The 18,257-nt window shown below is 32.4% G+C and overlaps 2 protein-coding genes across 2 annotated transcripts; one reads left to right on the forward strand and one right to left on the reverse strand.

The window, feature by feature from the left end:
• The first annotated feature begins 7,929 nt into the window (after positions 1 to 7,929).
• On the forward strand, positions 7,930 to 9,962 carry LOC145115709 ((R)-mandelonitrile lyase-like). The gene is made up of 3 exons (XM_079052061.1): positions 7,930 to 8,166; positions 8,244 to 9,753; positions 9,844 to 9,962. Exons 1-3 carry the CDS (start codon positions 8,076 to 8,078, stop codon positions 9,893 to 9,895), a joined length of 1,653 nt encoding a protein of 550 aa, XP_078908187.1. The 5' UTR covers positions 7,930 to 8,075; the 3' UTR covers positions 9,896 to 9,962.
• Positions 9,963 to 10,441: 479 nt separating this feature from the next.
• Positions 10,442 to 11,839, reverse strand: LOC145110950 (uncharacterized). Its single transcript, XM_079047261.1, has 6 exons — positions 11,673 to 11,839; positions 11,552 to 11,578; positions 11,405 to 11,467; positions 10,875 to 10,953; positions 10,741 to 10,786; positions 10,442 to 10,642 (listed from the first exon to the last, which is right to left on the reverse strand). Exons 1-6 carry the CDS (start codon positions 11,709 to 11,711, stop codon positions 10,633 to 10,635), a joined length of 264 nt encoding a protein of 87 aa, XP_078903387.1. The 5' UTR covers positions 11,712 to 11,839; the 3' UTR covers positions 10,442 to 10,632.
• Positions 11,840 to 18,257: the final 6,418 nt, after the last annotated feature.

The following is an 18,257-nucleotide window of genomic DNA, read 5'->3' on the forward strand; positions in this document are numbered from 1 at the left end:
CATGTGATTGCATTAAAGGGGTTTACGGTCACACAAAGGTGTTCACGGCCATGGTGTTTACGGCCAATGATGTTCACGGCCAAGGATGATCTTGAGGAGGGTTTACGGCCAAGGGAGATGCTCATGGCCGTAAACTCTTATTGTTCTTGGGAAATGGTTGTTTTCAAGGGTGTATGTTAAGAGCTTCTATAGAATAACTAGTATACGGAATGATACTTACGTTTTGAAGCTTGAAGGGGATGTTCACGGGCTAAAGAACTAGTGTGTGTTCTTGGTGTTCTTGAAGATCTAACCAAAAGAGATGATTTCATGGATGAAACCATAGGGTTTCACTAGATTAAGCAAGGTATCAACTTAAGAATGGAAGAAACACTTACCTATTTGAAGATCAAGATAAGAACTCTTGATGATAGTTGAGAGAAAATCGAGTTTCTTGGGTTGAAAGTGTGAGAAATGGTGAAAAATAAAGGAAACCTATATATGTGTGCGAGGGTTCACGGTCCGAGGGTTTACGGCCGTGAACCTCGTTTACGGTCCGAAGTCAGTTAGAGTTTACGACCGTGAACAAGTTCCAATGCGATAAGGTTCAGTTTCCGAGAAGATAAGATCCGAAGAGTATACGGCCGAAGCTGTTTACGGCCTCGTTTACGGCTGCGAGGAGTGTACGGTCATAAACTCTTTGCGGTCCGAAGCGAAGGAATAATATGCGAAGTTTCTCGTTTTCAAGCCCTTTCCTTCTAATTTAAATTGTAGATATTTTAAGGATTTCAACAAATAAAGGTTATTATTATAACCTAAATAAAAACCTCAAATAATAAAAAGGAATCTAGTTGACTTTTGTTTGACTTTGGTTGACTAGAGTTGACTTTACAAACAGAAAATAACGGGATGTTACAAAGTGGGAGATTGAAAATGTCTTTATGCCCAAAGAGTCATTATAGAATGATATTTGATAATGACATATTATCCTATAGGGTCACACCTTATAGCAAGTTACTACTAATTTATTATTTATTAATGTAATTTGATTATTAATAAATATTATCAACACTTTTATTTAATTGGAAAAAATATTATTTTGTGAAGATAATATTTTACCAACATATTGAGAATTATTGTTTCTAGGAAATAATAATAAAAGAGAACAATAACTAGTTATATTGATATGGTATGAATATATAAGTCATGAACATCTATTTGGGCACTTTAAGTAACCATCTAGTTACTACATGTAACTAGCTAGTTATGAGTTAAAGTGAAAGATACACCATGACCCCACAACCATGTACATTGTCGTGAACCTCCAAGTGAGAGATTGCTTGTTATCTTTCATATTGACTCCCATGCTTGCCCTTTTGGTCCATGATTTGACTAATAGAAATTATAGTACTCTTGTTCTTGTGTGGAAGTATTTAAAGAAGGGTATGGAATAAAAACTAGGCTAGTGTTTGGAAGACTTCTTCTCTTCTTTTCTCCTCCCAAATCTGAGAGCACCCAATGCTCTCTTCCCCCTCCATCTCTTGTAATTTGGTGTATGTTTTAGATGATTGAGTTGCTTCTCCTTTTAAGGTTTATTTGGTATAAATTCTTAAGGCTTAAGAAGAACTTATATACAAGTGAAGACTAGCATGTTTTAGTGGTTTACTCTTGCTTGGTGGATACCTCTAGAGAGTTTCTCCTTTGGAACTTCAGTCATCATTTCATCAACTTCCATCTCCCATGAGAATCAAAGACTCCAAATCTTGTAATATTTTTCTTTCTATAGTTTATTTAATCTTTTCATGATTGCAAAATGATCCTTGGTGGGTTAAAATGGTTTTAAGTTTATTCAAATCTTAAAATGCTTTCGTTACTAATCATGTAGTTTTGAGAATAAAACCCAACATCCATAACATAGAAGATTACTTTTTCAATAAACACTATGGGATATACCCATAACACCATAACATAAAAAAGTTTTGTCACGTCATCGCCACATAAACACCACTTCACAATCACTCACCCTAGGAAATGTCCATCACTCTACGATCCTAAAATACTTCTAACTTTTAATACAAAATAATATTATATATATATATATATATATATATATAGAGAGAGAGAGAGAAAAAGAAAGAAAGAAAGAGAGAAAGAGATGCTAGTTATGAACTTTTATCAAGTTAACAAGCTTTTAGTCCACCTTATCTTAACACACCATAACACACAAGGAAGTGGTGTTTACATGTTATAACACATGTTATCGAGGCAATAGCCTAAGGTTGGTGGGTATGGGTCATTGTCACTTAGGCATTAGCCTAAGGCTGGTGGGTATGGGTCATACTCTCCACACAATTTTGTTTGTCATATCATATGTTATGTCATCTCCAAATAATTTCATATTTGCTAGGAAATACCCACCACGCCACTTTAATTTCCACCTCAGCCTCTCCACGATGTTCTTGACCTATAACTAGCACTTTGAGAGAGAGAGAGAGAGAGAGAGAGAGAGAGAGAGAGAGAGATCACGTCGTTGAAGCATCACAAGGCGTTCTTCAAACTATTAAATATTGTGAAAGGATTTTTTTTCTAACGACTAGGTTGAATTATATTTTAGTTACAACAAAATTAATAGTATGTGGTAAATTTCATGGTTTTTATTTAAGTTACGATTTTAGGAGACGTTTATATTGATGAATAGTTTAAGAAATAAATAAATAAGAATATGTTAAATTAATCTTATACCTTATCTTATGAGATATACTAGGTTATAACCCGTGGAAACCACGGTAGGTATGTTCAAATTTTTTATTATATTGACAAAAATAAGATTAAATGTCAACATAATAAAAAACAATGTATTTCAGATTGTAAGTAAAGTCGGATGAATTTGATAATTAAAAAAGAAAATCTTTTAAATTACATTTTGAAACACTTGTTTGTATATATCATTTGACGTTTTATTATTTGACGTTTTATTAGTTAAATTACAATTTTTATCTAAAATCAATAATTTCAATCATTATATGCTCATTTTTCTGGATAAAGCAACATATAACTCACCGTGTCAGAAAATTGGTTCTTGTAAAATCAATAACTTCAATCATTATATGCTCATTTTTCTGGATAAAGCAACATATAATTGACCGTGTGAGAAAATTGGTTCTTGTAAAATCAATAACTTCAATCATTATATGCTCATTTTTCTGGATATAGCAACATATAACTAACCGTGTGAGAAAATTGGTTCTTGTAAAAAAAATCAACATTTGACATCGATTGACATTAACTTTTATTTATGGTCATGACAAAACAAACAGCCAACGAAAATTGTCTCATTTTCAATTTGAATCGAATTTTGACGTCCAAATGTGTTAAAGACAATTTATAAAAAGAATATGTACTATATAAAAGTGTATAGATAAATATATGATAAAGTCATTGTTATTGTATATTATTACTAAACACTTTGTATGTATAAATTTTTTTAAAAATTAAACGTTAATGATGAAACATTAATTTTGTAAACTAAAATTGAACAATAATAATTTATTGTGTAAAAAGAAGTTGTAAACGTATTTGTGATTATAAGTAAACTAATATAATTTTTGATAATTATTTAAAGATAAAAAAGTAATTACAAAGGTGAAAAGTTAGTGGGAAAAAAAAAGTTAAACAAACTTATGCTAGTACACTAACAAAGTATATGGACTAAATTTAAATTTTAAATAATTACTGCAGGTATACGAATTTTTAAATCAAAGATGGTTTACCAGTTACCAAAAAAAAACGGAAAAACTGAAAATTCCTTATAAATACTTATCAGTTTTTCTAATATTTATGTTATTAGGATATGATGTTTTTTTAAAATTTTAAATGAAAGATTTTTAAAATTAGTTAAAAAAAATGGAAAGTTGAATTTTGAATTTTGAATTCCTTATAAATACTTTCTGGAAAATAAGGAAATACCAAAAAAAAAATAATCAAAAAATAGGAATTTCTTAAAAATTGTCAAGTGTCAATTAGCCTACTTAGAAATGAGACATGTGGCATTTAAAAGTTTTGTTTATTAGAGGAGGTAGATAAACACTTTGTATGTATAAATTTTTTAAAAAATTAAACGTTAATGATGAAACATTAATTTTGTAAACTAAAATTGAACAATAATAATTTATTGTGTTAAAAAAAGTTGTAAACGTATTTGTGATTGAAAGTAAACTAATATAATTTTTGATAATTATTTAAAGATAAAAAGGTAATTACATAGGTAAAAAGTTAGTGGAAAAAAAAAGTTAAACAAACTTATGCTAGTACACTAACAAAGTATTGAGACTAAATTTAAACTTTAAATAATTACTGCATGTATACGAATTTTTAAATCAAAGATGGTTTACCAGTTACAAAAAAAAAACGGAAAAACTGAAAATTCCTTATAAATACTTATCAGTTTTTCTAATATTTATGTTATTAGGATAGGATGTTTTTTTTAAATTTTAAATGAAAGATTTTTAAAATTACCTAAAAAAATGGAAACTTGAATTTTGAATTTTGAATTCCTTATAAATACTTTCTGAAAAATAAGGAAATACCAAAAAAAAAAATAGGAATTTCTTAAAAATTGTGGCATTTAAAGGTTTTGTTTATTAGAGGAGGTAGATTAGGGACTATATAATAAAGTCTAGTGTTATCTCTCTCCCTAATAAAAACCTCTCTAAGGTGCCACATGGCATTTTTCTACAACTCCAAATTGCCACGTGTCATATTGTGCTAGAGCCTTTCCTCTAATTCCCGCCTATACACTTCCTTCATCGTTAATCTTTAGTCTTTAATGCCATCCTACAAAATAGGATTCTCATTGAAACAAAATCACCTATTATCCCTCTGATTGAGGTGATGGGTTACACATTCAATTTTAAATCCCTGATATTTCTCCCCTTTCCTTATCAGATTCAATTTTGAATCCGGATTTTCTCCGTCTCGGCATCTATCTCTCAAAACTCCCCCCTTCGTCTATATCCGATGTCTTATGAACTTTTCTACTTCTCTGCTTCAACATCGCAACCTCCATCGACAAATCGCAGCTTCCATACACGTATCTCAGTTTCGCTTCTGAACGGCTTCAAGCGATTTTGTATTTTATAATTTTCATAGTGTCGTTGATTTTTAATCTACTCAATCTCCAGGTTATGTGAAGGTAATTTTTGTTCACGTTTAGGATTCAAGCAAATTGATATTAGGTTTGATGTTAATTTTTTGGGGTTTTATTTGCTATTTTTGTGATTTATATCTTTGCTTATTAAATATCTGTTTGTATAAAAATTGTTGGATGCCATCATTTTAATTTGAATATTACTTTTAGGGTTCATTTTTCATTTAGTTGTATCTTTTAGCATAACAAAATGCTCGATGCCATCATTGTTGTTACAATGAGTTTTGAATAATAAAAAGGCTATAGTTGACCAGGTTAAATTGTTTTCAAGTTTTTTATATGCTCATGTGTTCTTAATCGGTATTTCTTTATGGATAAAATAAAGTTATATCAACATAGACAAGAGAGTTTAATTGGTTTTTCACCAACATAAATGCTCTGGTCAAATGAAAATGACATCATAAAAGAAATGTTGATATGGTAAAAGATACTAATTATATCATGTGTTAATATTATGAAGTGAATTTGTGGGGTCTGTAATATTGCTAAAATCCATATAAATTACTTCTCCTTGTAATGAAAGTTACAATATTTTTACTCAATTAATAGAGGTTTTGGTTATAATTCGATGGACTAAAATATCCTTAATTATCATTTTCAAAGTACACTAAACAATTTTTGGTTTGGATGTTCCAATATCAATATAACAAGTTCCATTTTTGGCATAATTTCTATCAAGAGTTTTCTCATTGCTCATTAATAATCCTGTGAATGTATCAATGACATTTATTTTAATCCAAAACATTATCTGTTTTTATCTTTGTTGAGGAGGGTCATTTATGTGATTGAGTTCCAATATCAATATAACAAGTTCCATTTTTGGCATAATTTCTATCAATAGTTTTCTCATTGCTCATTAATAATCCTTTGAATGTATCAATGACATTTATTTTAATCCAAAACATTATCTGTTTTTATCTTTGTTGAGGAGGGTCATTTATGTGATTGAGTAATAGTTGATTTTTGAAAATAGATTTACCCCTTTTTGTTTCATATTATTTTGTCATAAATCTCACCATTTGTGTTATTGAGCAGAGATATCAAGCATGAAGTAGGTTCCATGTGTGAGTACCCAATCCCTCCATCTTCTTCTTTTACTCAATACAAAAACGACTCTATAGAGAGAAACAGAAATGATACATTTCATGCCAAGTCTGTAATTTTTTACAATTTTTTTCATTTATTTTTTCCTTCCAATTTCCAAAGTTGGTATCATTTCTCCATAATAATTTTTGAATATCACTTATTAGGACAACACTTTATTCACAGAAACAGTTTGTGTGAAAAAGGAACCAGTTTGATATTATAGAAATAATTAGAATATTTCTTTAGTAGCTGATTGCACTAGCCTATCACCAATTGCTGGAAAGAAGTCATAAACTTATAAGACACCAATTTCCTGTTCTTAAGATGCAGATAAACGAAATTGTTGGGAGTTTTTGGTTTGAAGGTCTTAAACAGTCGCAAACGATGATCAGAAACTTGGTTGAAATATGGAGGTACTATTTATTTTACTTTATATCCATATTATCGTTCAAATTACATCTAATAGAAGAAATGACAGAAAGATGATAATCATGATACATTTATTTCTTTTCACTTTTAATAATAAACCTATTTTCATTCTTTTAAAGTTGTAGTTTTCATATTATCCTTCAATTTCCGTATTATTTTTTAAATTCTATATAAGAGAAAAAATGATAGAAAGACGAGACTTTTGTTTCTTGCCCACTTTCAATCAATGATCATACTTTCATTTTTCCTTCATGATTACTCATTTTGATAATCAGAACAAACGATGACTAAAAGAACTAGAACAAAACTCCTTTAATATGAAGATGTATGAATTGCCTTAACCAGAATAATAGATTTGGATCGTCTGTTTCTACTGCATCAAAAAGTCAACAAGTACTAATATTTTCTTTTTCTTTACCACGAAACTAAATTGTGTGTTTATGTAGTTTTCACTTTTTCAAAGTCAAGTAATCAAGAATAATGTTTTTTTTTTTTAATTGTGACAAAAAAGCATATTAATTTAATTATTAAAAATAGTTAATGGCTCAATCTATAAAATGGAGAAATCTATTATGTCTTTTCTATATTTCCCCCTTTTTAACACTAGAAAACCAGGAAAATGGTTTTCTTAATGGTCAAATGTTACATACTTTCAGAAATGATAGATAGTGAATATAATGTGTGTATATTAAGTGATTTTATGTTGAAACCAAAATTGTATGCTTGAAAGTTTATATCACTGAGTTGTGTATGTAAATATTGTTATATTTATCTTAATTTTAATATATTTTTTTTTCTTTTTTTGTGCATGTTTCATGTTCTCTTTAATATGTTATCTTGGACAGGGGTAAAATTGTCAAAATTGCCATCAACACTCTAAAGGGATAACCGGATAAGCAACAAAGCTTCGACTTGTGTTTGTTGATATGTGTTTCGATAAGGATGATAGACTATCAATAAAACATTCAATATTGTGTATAAACAAGTTTTATTATAAGACCTTTGTATATATTTATTATTTATATAGATTTTAGCCAATAATTATGTCATTGTGATATTACTGACAAAAAATATATATTTATTATTTATTAAAGTTTTTATTATCAATTCTCAATAATTAAGTTATAATTTAATTAAAATTGTTTTAAATTATTCATTAGTGGTACCACGGGTTATAACCTAATTAAGATGATACATTTGTATTGTAATTACAAAATGAGCGATGCATACGTATCCCAGACTCTAACAGAATTTCCCACCAGAAACTTACAAGAAATATTTTCAATTTCTTTTTTCCACAAACACAATTCCTGAAATTTGTAGAACCTGCACTGCTCTGTTATTCTCCATTCTGTGCATTTCGTCTCCACCAAGAATGGCGTCAATCATCCCCAAATGCTTCTCATTCATCATCGTCATCATCAACATGATGCTCTTTTCTCTAATTTCATCAACGCTATCTCAGAGTAAATCACCGCCATTTTATTCTTTGTTTAGATGCTTCTTCAATTACTCATATCATTTGTTTTGTGATTATTACCAGGTCCTACATACATGGCGTTCGTCGTTAACGCAACAGCTCTTCCGCCGGAGGACTCCTTTGACTACATAGTAGTCGGCGGTGGCACAGCAGGTTGCCCATTGGCAGCGACGTTATCAGTCAATCACCGTGTCTTGCTTCTTGAAAGAGGCGGTGTTCCGCACATCAACCCTACCATCATGAGACAAGAGGGTTTCATCCCCACTCTCCGGCAAGTCGACCCATTCCACTCCGCCGCCCAAGCATTCACTTCCGAGGAAGGCGTTCCCAATGCTCGTGGCCGGATTCTTGGCGGCAGCAGCGCCATTAACGCCGGATTTTATAGTCGAGCAGACGATGAATTTTATGATCGATCGGGGATCAATTGGGATCCGCTTTTGCTCGAGCGTTCTTATCAATGGGTTGAGAAATCCATCGTGTTTGAACCCCAGCTACAGTCGTGGCAAACTGCCCTTCGTGATGGATTATTGGAAATCGGTGTTCAACCTTATAACGGATTTACGTTAAAACACTCTCTTGGAACCAAGATCGGTGGTTCTACCTTCAACAGCTCCGGCCATAGACACAGCGCCGCTGATCTTCTGAATCTCGCTAGAGAAACAAATATCAAGATCGCCGTCTATGCAAGCGTTGAGAGGATCTTATTCGCTGCTTCAGATTCTCCTGAGTCCAAGGAGAGCGCCATCGGCGTTGTGATTCGTGATAGTGCTGGCTATTTTCACCATGCACTGCTAAGGGAGAAAGGAGAGGTCATTCTCTCCGCCGGCGCCATTGGTAGCCCCCACCTGCTTCTCTTGAGTGGCGTCGGACCACGCTCGTACCTTTCTTCTTGGGGGATTCCGGTGGTAAATCATTCTCCGTTTGTTGGGGAGTTTCTGTATGATAATCCACGAAACGGAATATCGTTTGTGTCACCTAAGCTACTGGAGCATTCTCTCATACAGGTGGTGGGCATTACTGATTCCGGTGCTTATCTCGAAGCATCATCCAACGTTCTCCCTTTTCCTTCTCCTGTACACTCTATCTTCATGCGATCTTCATCTTCTCCGTTGTATTTTAGTGTCGCCAGCATCATGGAGAAGACCATCGGCCCTCTATCTGCCGGATCACTTCGTTTGGCGTCCACAGAAATCAGAGTTAACCCAAACGTACGTTTTAACTACTTCAGCAACCCGGTGGATTTGCAGAGATGTGTAAACGGAACGCGTAAGGTTGGTGAGTTGCTTAGAAGCCAGGCGATGTCTAGTTACAGGTTCCTGGGATGGTCCGGTGCAGAGTTTAGATTCATGGGTCTGCCATTGCCGGCAAACCAAACAAGCGATGAGGAGATGAGTGATTTTTGCCGGCGGACAGTGAGCACAATATGGCACTACCATGGCGGATGCGTGGTGGGGAGGGTGGTGGATCCAAATTTGAAGGTCATCGGTGTTGATTCTCTTCGAGTAATTGATGGTTCCGTTTTCTCAATTTCACCTGGCACCAATCCACAGGCTACTGTTTTAATGCTTGGGAGGTAAGTTTTTTTAGCTTGTGTTGTGTCTTGAATTGGAGTTTGAGTTTGAGTTTGACTGACACCACCATTGTTGGTTTGTAATTGTTGCAGGCATATGGGTTTGAAGATTTTGATAGAAAGAATGCAAAAGGCAAACACTTGATTTTGATTTCCTTGTTATGTTAATATTACACATTTACACCCTTGTTTGTTGTATTCATTCATTCATGGCTTCTGTTACTGATGATAGATATTCAAAATTTCATGTTGAAAATGACATTAATAACACAAAATTTTATATCATGTAATTAGAATTGTGACTTGTGAGTTAAGAAAGCCACTAAGGTCTGATGCTAATTGTTATTTGTGAATTCTTGTTCTGAGTAAGTTGATGCTTGTAATGTCCTTTTATTTTGTGGATATGAAATAATAGGTGGTTACAAATTACTACAAGTTTTAAACAGAAATTAGTGGAAAATATATAGGACAAACTTGGAGGAAATAACAACATATTTAATGAATAAACTATATTTTAAATTACTCCTAATGAAAATGTATATAATTTGCAGCTGATTTAGTCTACATGTAGGATACTATTATGAGTCAAACTTTACAGTAAACTGCCTATGCCAGTATTAAAGGCAAAGTAAAATGCTATTTCCCACAATTTGTGCAGATTTTTTGTGGTTTGTCAAGTAAAGTAAAGAAATTTATGCAAAATGATAGATCAGCTTAGATACCATATAAAATGCAACATTACAGTTCATAAAGCTCAGTTACATGAAAATAAAAATCTAACAAGATCCCGGATCAATTCACACACAATTCCCTTCATCAAAACAATGCCTAACATAACTTGCAAATCTTGTTTTAAGCCTACACCGATGCAAATGCTCCTCATCACTTACCCCTGAACACAATAAAAAAAAATGGATTTTAATCACATTGTAATATTGGAAACTAAAAATGGATAAAAATTCACACAAACAGAGAGAACAAGTGACATACGAATTCATCATCAGGGTAATGTTGTCCCCTTTTAGTAGAATCCTTCCTACACATATCCAAAAAGTTACAATTTATAATAGAAATAATGATGGGAAGTTAACCTAGAAAAAGATGAAAATATAAGATTGACAAACCTAGTGGCTTTCTGGTCTTCTTCTTAATGCTGACTTCCTCAGCCTCATCAAGAACCAAATTCATGTACTCATCAAACCCCTACATCAAACAAATAAACACATAACTTTTCAAGGGATAGTATGCATCATGTTGTTCTGTCGAAAGAGAAAAAGGCACACTTTTGATTCTTGATTTACCATTTATGCATATCCATTATCAAAAGAGAAAAGAAAAACAAAGGCATATTTTGATTCTTGATGTTATGGGTAGCACTTATCAATCTGTTGTAAATTGAACATCCATTTTATTCTACTTACAAAGCTAAATGTAGTTAACAAATCCCCTAGAAGGTTTCATATGTCTATATATAGATTTTGAAGAAAGCAAACCTTTGACATCATAATCAAAGTCTGTAAGGTCAAGAGGGTATCGTTTAATACCAGTCAAGCCCTAAAACCCGAACCACAGATATCATTGGCTACTCGGGTCGCTCAAATTTTACAGGATTCAGGTCTCAAGGACTAGAAAGAAAGTTCATGGAAAAACATACGATTATGCGGCCTTCAATCCTCAAGTCCTTCTGCTCAAATAGCCATATCTGAATACGAGCTTTCTGTTTCGCAAACAAAACATAAAGTAAGGAAATCATCCAGCAAGGTGTAAGAAAATCGAAAGGAAAAAGCTTGCAGGAACTTACACTCTGGAGGAACCTAAAGATCAGATTCTGAAGCCAAGGAGTAAAGAAAAAATTGAAATTGCATTAGTAATTAACCGATGAAAGAATTAGGGTAAGTTGTTGAGGGATGAGAAATACATACGATCGGTTGGGTCATGATCCTCTGGACTTTGGTGGCCATGGCTGCTGTTGTTGTGGATGTCCTCTACTTTGATTGATAACGCAGTCGCAGAGAAAACCCTAGGAGAGCTCTTACGGGAGAGGAGACTGAAGTGAGCCCTTGTTTCTGGTCAACATTTACAGTTTCCCCCGCCCCTTTTATTCTTCTTTTAATTCGTCTTTCAATTATTCTTGAATAAGTTACACGAATAGTCCTTGTGTTTTGGTCTATATTGCTTGTTTGGTCCTTCTTAATCGTCTTTTTTTCAATTGGACGGTCCTTATATGGCTTTGCTTCGATTTTCGTCCCCGACAAACTTGAAAAGACTATTATACCCTTATCTGATTTTTTAAATATTTATTTAATTAATTTAATTGTTATACATTATTTAAATCATGTGGTCGCACCACCCACCATTCACATAACCCTCATTGTCTCCCTTTATTCAACACACATTTCATACAACTCATTCGAAAATATGAAATATGTCACTATGCTTGCATATATTAATGTATCCCATATTGGTGTGACGTTGTCCTATAAGTGACTATATATGTTGGAATCTTCTTTCTTCATAATATCTATTTTGGAGGGACGATATCGAACCTCATATATATCTTACATGGTATCATTGTCAACATCTAACATCTTGTGGTGGTTTAACACATCTCTGTATCTAAAGAGGAGTGTCAATGTACCACACATTAGTGCGACATAATCTTATAAATGGCTAAATATGTTAGTGTCCTCTCTTTCCATAAGAGCTCTTTTGGTAAAACAATCTTGGACTCCACATGTACCTTACAGTCTCCGACAACGACTTGACCAAAATATATAATTGTCCTGATCTCGCCACCTTAGTCTCGAGCTTTATAGTAAGGGAAGTGATATTTCCACTTAATAATTTTATTCATCCACATAAAATGTATGTTTTAATGATTTGTACGATAGCTACAATGATATTGTATTTTATATGGATTGATCGATTTCTAAAGTGGAAATAGCATAGTTACAAGTTGGGGCTAGCCCACTTGGCTAACTTGGGGGTTCTAATCTAACTACTAACTAGGAGGTCTTGGGTTCAATCTCAGGCAGAGGAGATATATATATTTATTTTCCGTTCAAAAAAAATATCATAGTAAATTAGAAGTAACAAACTGGGGTTTCAAACAATCAATAATTAATGAAAATTAATAACAAAACAAGATTATGTAACCCAAAACAAAGATCCATGACGGTTATCTTGCTTCATAATATAATTTATGATTTCAAACAATAATGACTATGTAACAAATTAGGATTTAAAACATGCAATGAATATGTAATAAATTTGAAGCAACAAAAAGTGGTTGTAGAAGTGAACTTGCGATTTCCATGATTCCCCACACGAAAACCCAACTCTATATTTAAAACCAAATTTTCTTGTAGTAACGATGATAGACGAGAAGAAAGCATACCGGAGAGGATTGAACGGGAAAATGGGTGAGAGGATGGGTGTTCCTGTGACCAAAGATTCGCATCGGGGGGTGGAGGGTTATGGGGGTAAGAAGGGATAGGTGAGATAGGGATGTCCATGTTAAGTTAGATAAGAGGTGGGTGGGGATGGGTTTGTTGGTGATCCTCGTCAAGATTGTAGTGGTGGCGGTAGGAAGGTTGTGGCGTTGTAGGGTTGTCGGTGTCTCGTTGATAGAATGGAGGAAGGAGTCAGATGTGTCATCGGGCTTCATTGGAGAGAGGGAGAGAGAGAAAGAGAGAGAAAGTTATATATATATATATATATATATATATATATATATATATATATATATATATAGAGAGAGAGAGAGAGAGAGAGATAGGTTCAGGTGTTTAAAGTATTTATTGTGTTATTGTATGCATAAATGTGGACCAATTAAAATTAAATAACAAATTAAATAATTAAATAAATAAATAAGGGTAATTTAGTAATTTGTTTAGTAACTTCCAAAAATAATTCCTATAATCATGATATTGACTTTTAACCTAATTTCTCAAGGTTTATAAAACCTAGAAGTCACTCTATCGACCAACCCGCCCACAGAAGATCGCCACCACCATCATCTGCTGTTGCCGCCACCACCATTGTTTGTTGTTGCCGCCGATCTCCAGTCGCAATTCGCTGTTATGGCCGCCGGTAATCAATTGAATTAGGTTCGCTTTCGGTTCATCAATTTGGAGTCGGAATTGAAATCGTATCGACATCAACCGGAAACGAAGGTTGTGATTTTGTCTCCAAAATCGGAACTCGTTGTTACATTTTGATATGAACAGGTCTTGGAATCTGGATTGATTACTCAAGAATTTTAAGTCTCTTGCTGTTCGATTTAACTACACAAGATTACAGTTCTGGACTCAAAATTGAAACGAAAATCTTGTTGATTTTAGAAATCAAAAGTCACAATTACAACGAAACGGGAATTTGCATCTGGAACTCAAAATCGGTTTCTGTTCATCGTTATAGACATCAAAATTTCGAGTATCAAAATTGAAATCGGAATTTTTATTGGAATTAAATTGAATTTGGATTTGCACAACACAGTCGATATGGAAACTGGAATTGTCGGTCATCAATTTCGCCATTTTCAGAAACTAGATCGGAGGATTGTAAACGGAAATTTGATTTTGACTTTTAGGAGTCAAAAGCGTGTTCTTTTTTGTTCGTATGAAGAAGATGATTGATGTTACAGTCTTGGTCCCTGCAACTTCAGCGTTTTAACTATTCCAGTCCTCAAATGTTTACAGACTTCACAGATTTAACCCTCCTTTCACACTTTCAGCGTCAAATTGAAGAATATGGGTTATATTTTCATTTTGAGCCCCCACGACTTTCAGATCTTCACGGATTTTACCCAATATCCGAAATTCTTTTCAAATTTCTCCGATTTTTACCATTTTTATCCCTTCTTTGCACTGCTACAGATGGTGGCGAATTCCGATTCTGTTGGAATTAAATCTCAATATTTCCTTTGTGATTTGTGTATTTTCTACGATTGTAGTTTTATCGGTATAGAATCACGAATTCCAATTCTACTGGAATGAAAGCTTGAATTTTGATTCTGTCAGAATAGAATATTGAAGATGAACATTATATGGGATGAAGATGAACAATGACCACCAATCTTCCAAAAAGAATGGATTATTCTACCATAATAATATACAATGTATTGAAAAAACTATATATAATAGTATATTCTGGTAGAATGATTTATATATTGTGTTTTTTTGTTATTAATAAGTGTAACATTCTAATGTAATTCTTAACAATTGTTACCCGTATTCTATAAGAAATTATGTATTTTTTGTTTTTATTCTTCAATTGATTGTTCAAGAATTTGTTATTCTACAAGAAGTTGTTAAAGTCATGATCAAGAAATAGGTTCAAGAATATTTTTATTATTTATGGTTCAAGAATATTTTTATTTTGAAATATACTCATAAACATATTCTGTCAGAATGTCCGAATTAAAAGAATTATAATTCGTAAAATCAGATTTTTAAAATTAATAGAATCTATGATCCCTTAAAATATGCGATTTTCCTTTATTAAATCTATATTAATTGACTAAAATACCCTTGTAATTAAATTAGATGATATTTTTCAATTATATTTAATTCAAAAATATATATTAATCACTTTCTTAAAATAAGTAAAATTGATTGGCCCATATTTATGCATACAATAACACAATAATTACTTTGAATAGAATAACCTAAGCCTATATATATATATATATATATATATATATATATATATATATATATATATATAGAGAGAGAGAGAGAGAGAGAGAGAGTGAGAGAGAGAGGTAGGTTCCGTTGAGATTAAAAATAAAATAGAGATATTGAGATTCAACCTCAGCCACATATTTCACATTTGCCGCACTAACCCTCCGGCGTACCGGCACGGTAGGCATGTTATAATCATAAATGATTATATAGCGCTGCCCGTTCCTTTCCACCATCCCTACCACCACAACCTTCACCGCCACCGCCACCACCACTACCACCACCTCTGACACCATCCGACCCCACTACTGTCATCTTCGTCACTTATACCACCTCCACCTCTGTCATCACCACCTCTTCTGCTACCAACTGTCATAATCATATATGATTACTCAATCTATGAATAGAGATATATGTATAATCATTTATGAGTAGGCATACCCCACTGGTGCCGGTACGCTGGAGCGTTAGAGCGGCAAATAAAAAATATATGGCTGAGGTTGAATCTCAAGATCTTTAATTTTTTTTAATCTCATATATATATATATATATATATATATATATATATATATATATATATATATATAAAGAGAGAGAGAGATCGCCAAAAGCTATAGGAAAACAATATAAATCTACACCCAAGTTTACATTGCAAAAGTCATAGCTAGATAATGGTTCTCCTTCATTCTAATTCGAAATTTATATTCTTGTAGATGTCCTAAAAAAACGTATCAAAGAGGTTATGCCCTTTGTATCTTCACACCGAATCCTAGGATACATGTCACAATAATAAAATAATACAAAAAACAAAAGGGAAAATGACCTTGAAAGGGTAACCAACTGTTGGTTTTGTACATATTTTGTCATTTTTTTTACATGGTATATCATCTAACTTGTTGTTTGTGTTTATCATAACCTTTTTGACCGGCTATCACATGTGACAATCGGTCAAAAGAGTTATGGTGAACACAAAGAACAAGTTAGATGGTATATTGCGTACAAAAAAAGGGAAAAAAAAAAACAAATATGAACAAAATCAACAGTTGGTTACACTCCTGAATCATTTTTCTTAATATTAACAATCTCTTTCCTTCTAGACTAGGTTCGAATTCGTATGCCTCTACTTTTTTATTTTTCTTTTAACAATTACTGTTATGCCGACGCCCCCTCTCAAACTTTCATTTTTATAATTTACACCTAAATTTTAATTTTTTTTTACAAATTTGGTAAAAAAAATAACTTTTTAATAACTACCCCATTTTTTTAGTTATAACTTTGGTCCATTTTAATGGATTTTATAGATGTGATATAAATATGCTTACAATCTTTCCTTAACTTCTTTTAAAAAAATTTATAAAAGTAAGTCTTTTTAAAACAAAAATTACAACTTCTTTTAATTTTTTTCAAATCTAAATTAACCAACTTATTTGACATATTCTTTTATATGTTTGTTTATAAAAAATTTATATACTTCTTTTTATAGATTTTAAACATTTTTTTTTCTTCTTTGCAAATTAAAACACTATTTCTACTAAAAAAATTAAAATACAAAAAAAATTGTCAGCAAGGTGTTATTTTTGTCACCTAACATAAACATTTTTTTACATTAACTAGAAACAGAAAGATAATTTATGCTGGGAAAATGACCCAGACGGGTAACCAACTGTTGATTTTGTTGATATTTTATCAATTTCTTTTTTTTTTGTATGCAATATACCATTTAACTTGTTTGTGTTCATCATAATCCTTTTGACCGACTATCACATTTGTTAGTCGGTTAAAAGGGTTATGGTGAACATAAATAACAAGTTAGATGGTATATTGTGTACAAAAAAAAAATAATAATTAAAAAAAAACAAATGTGAAGAAAATCAACAGTTAGTTATCATCCTCGTCCAATTTCCCAAAACAAAATGTCTCAATACATAAGTTTTGACAAAAATCTTACTTTTTAAATGTTTGCCAAGATTTTTTTTTTTTTTTGAACCGGCAATCTAATCTACTTCTAAGCTAACAACACCTATTCCACTATGTCCATGACGAGACTTGAACCCTCGACCTCAAAGAGGGAGGGCACCACCTGATACCGCTGGGCTACAAGCCCTTTGGTAAATGTTTGCCAAGATACATGCTAGAATCTTTCATAGTTATGTAATGCAATGAAGTACAATACATGAACACTTATAAACATTCATATCATAATTACTTTTCTTTTATTCCATAGCAGACCATGAATGGAAGAACAAATCAAGCCATGATGGTGCTTGTCGGTTTAAGCTTACCTTGATGGACTCCATGAAATCCTAAGGGTTTAACTTTACCTTGACGGATTCCATAGACAAATACCATTCCAATAGTGTTTGTCATTTCCATTACTAGAGAGACCTGTTTATTTCATTATATTTATCATTTTCAATGCACAAAATAAAAGAGAAAAATACATTCCAATGAAAACATGACCATAACCATAAGTACATTTTTTGCAAAAAAAATCCAGTCTCTTGACTGAACCTCCAGTTTTTGTTAAACACAAGGACCAAATTTGTTTACTCTTAACAACCACTGGAGAATGTTACCAAAGATCCCATACGTAAAACAAAACGAGCCCCTCAACGTAAAGACACTAAAATAATTGTCTGCAAAATAATGTTATTTTATATAAATCTCTATAACCTACCCTGCAAAAAAAAAAAAAAAGGAAGGATCTATTTAGTTCATCGATACCAAATATTGTTAGGTGCATCTTTATTATAGTATTTGTCATTGTCATACCTTTTCCCATACTAAACAGAATTAAAACAATCCACATCTACTCGGTAAAAA

This window comes from Lactuca virosa, chromosome 5 (assembly GCF_052849685.1).
Source record: "Lactuca virosa cultivar CGN04683 chromosome 5, Lactuca_virosa_CGN04683_v6, whole genome shotgun sequence".
Lineage (NCBI taxonomy): Eukaryota > Viridiplantae > Streptophyta > Magnoliopsida > Asterales > Asteraceae > Lactuca > Lactuca virosa.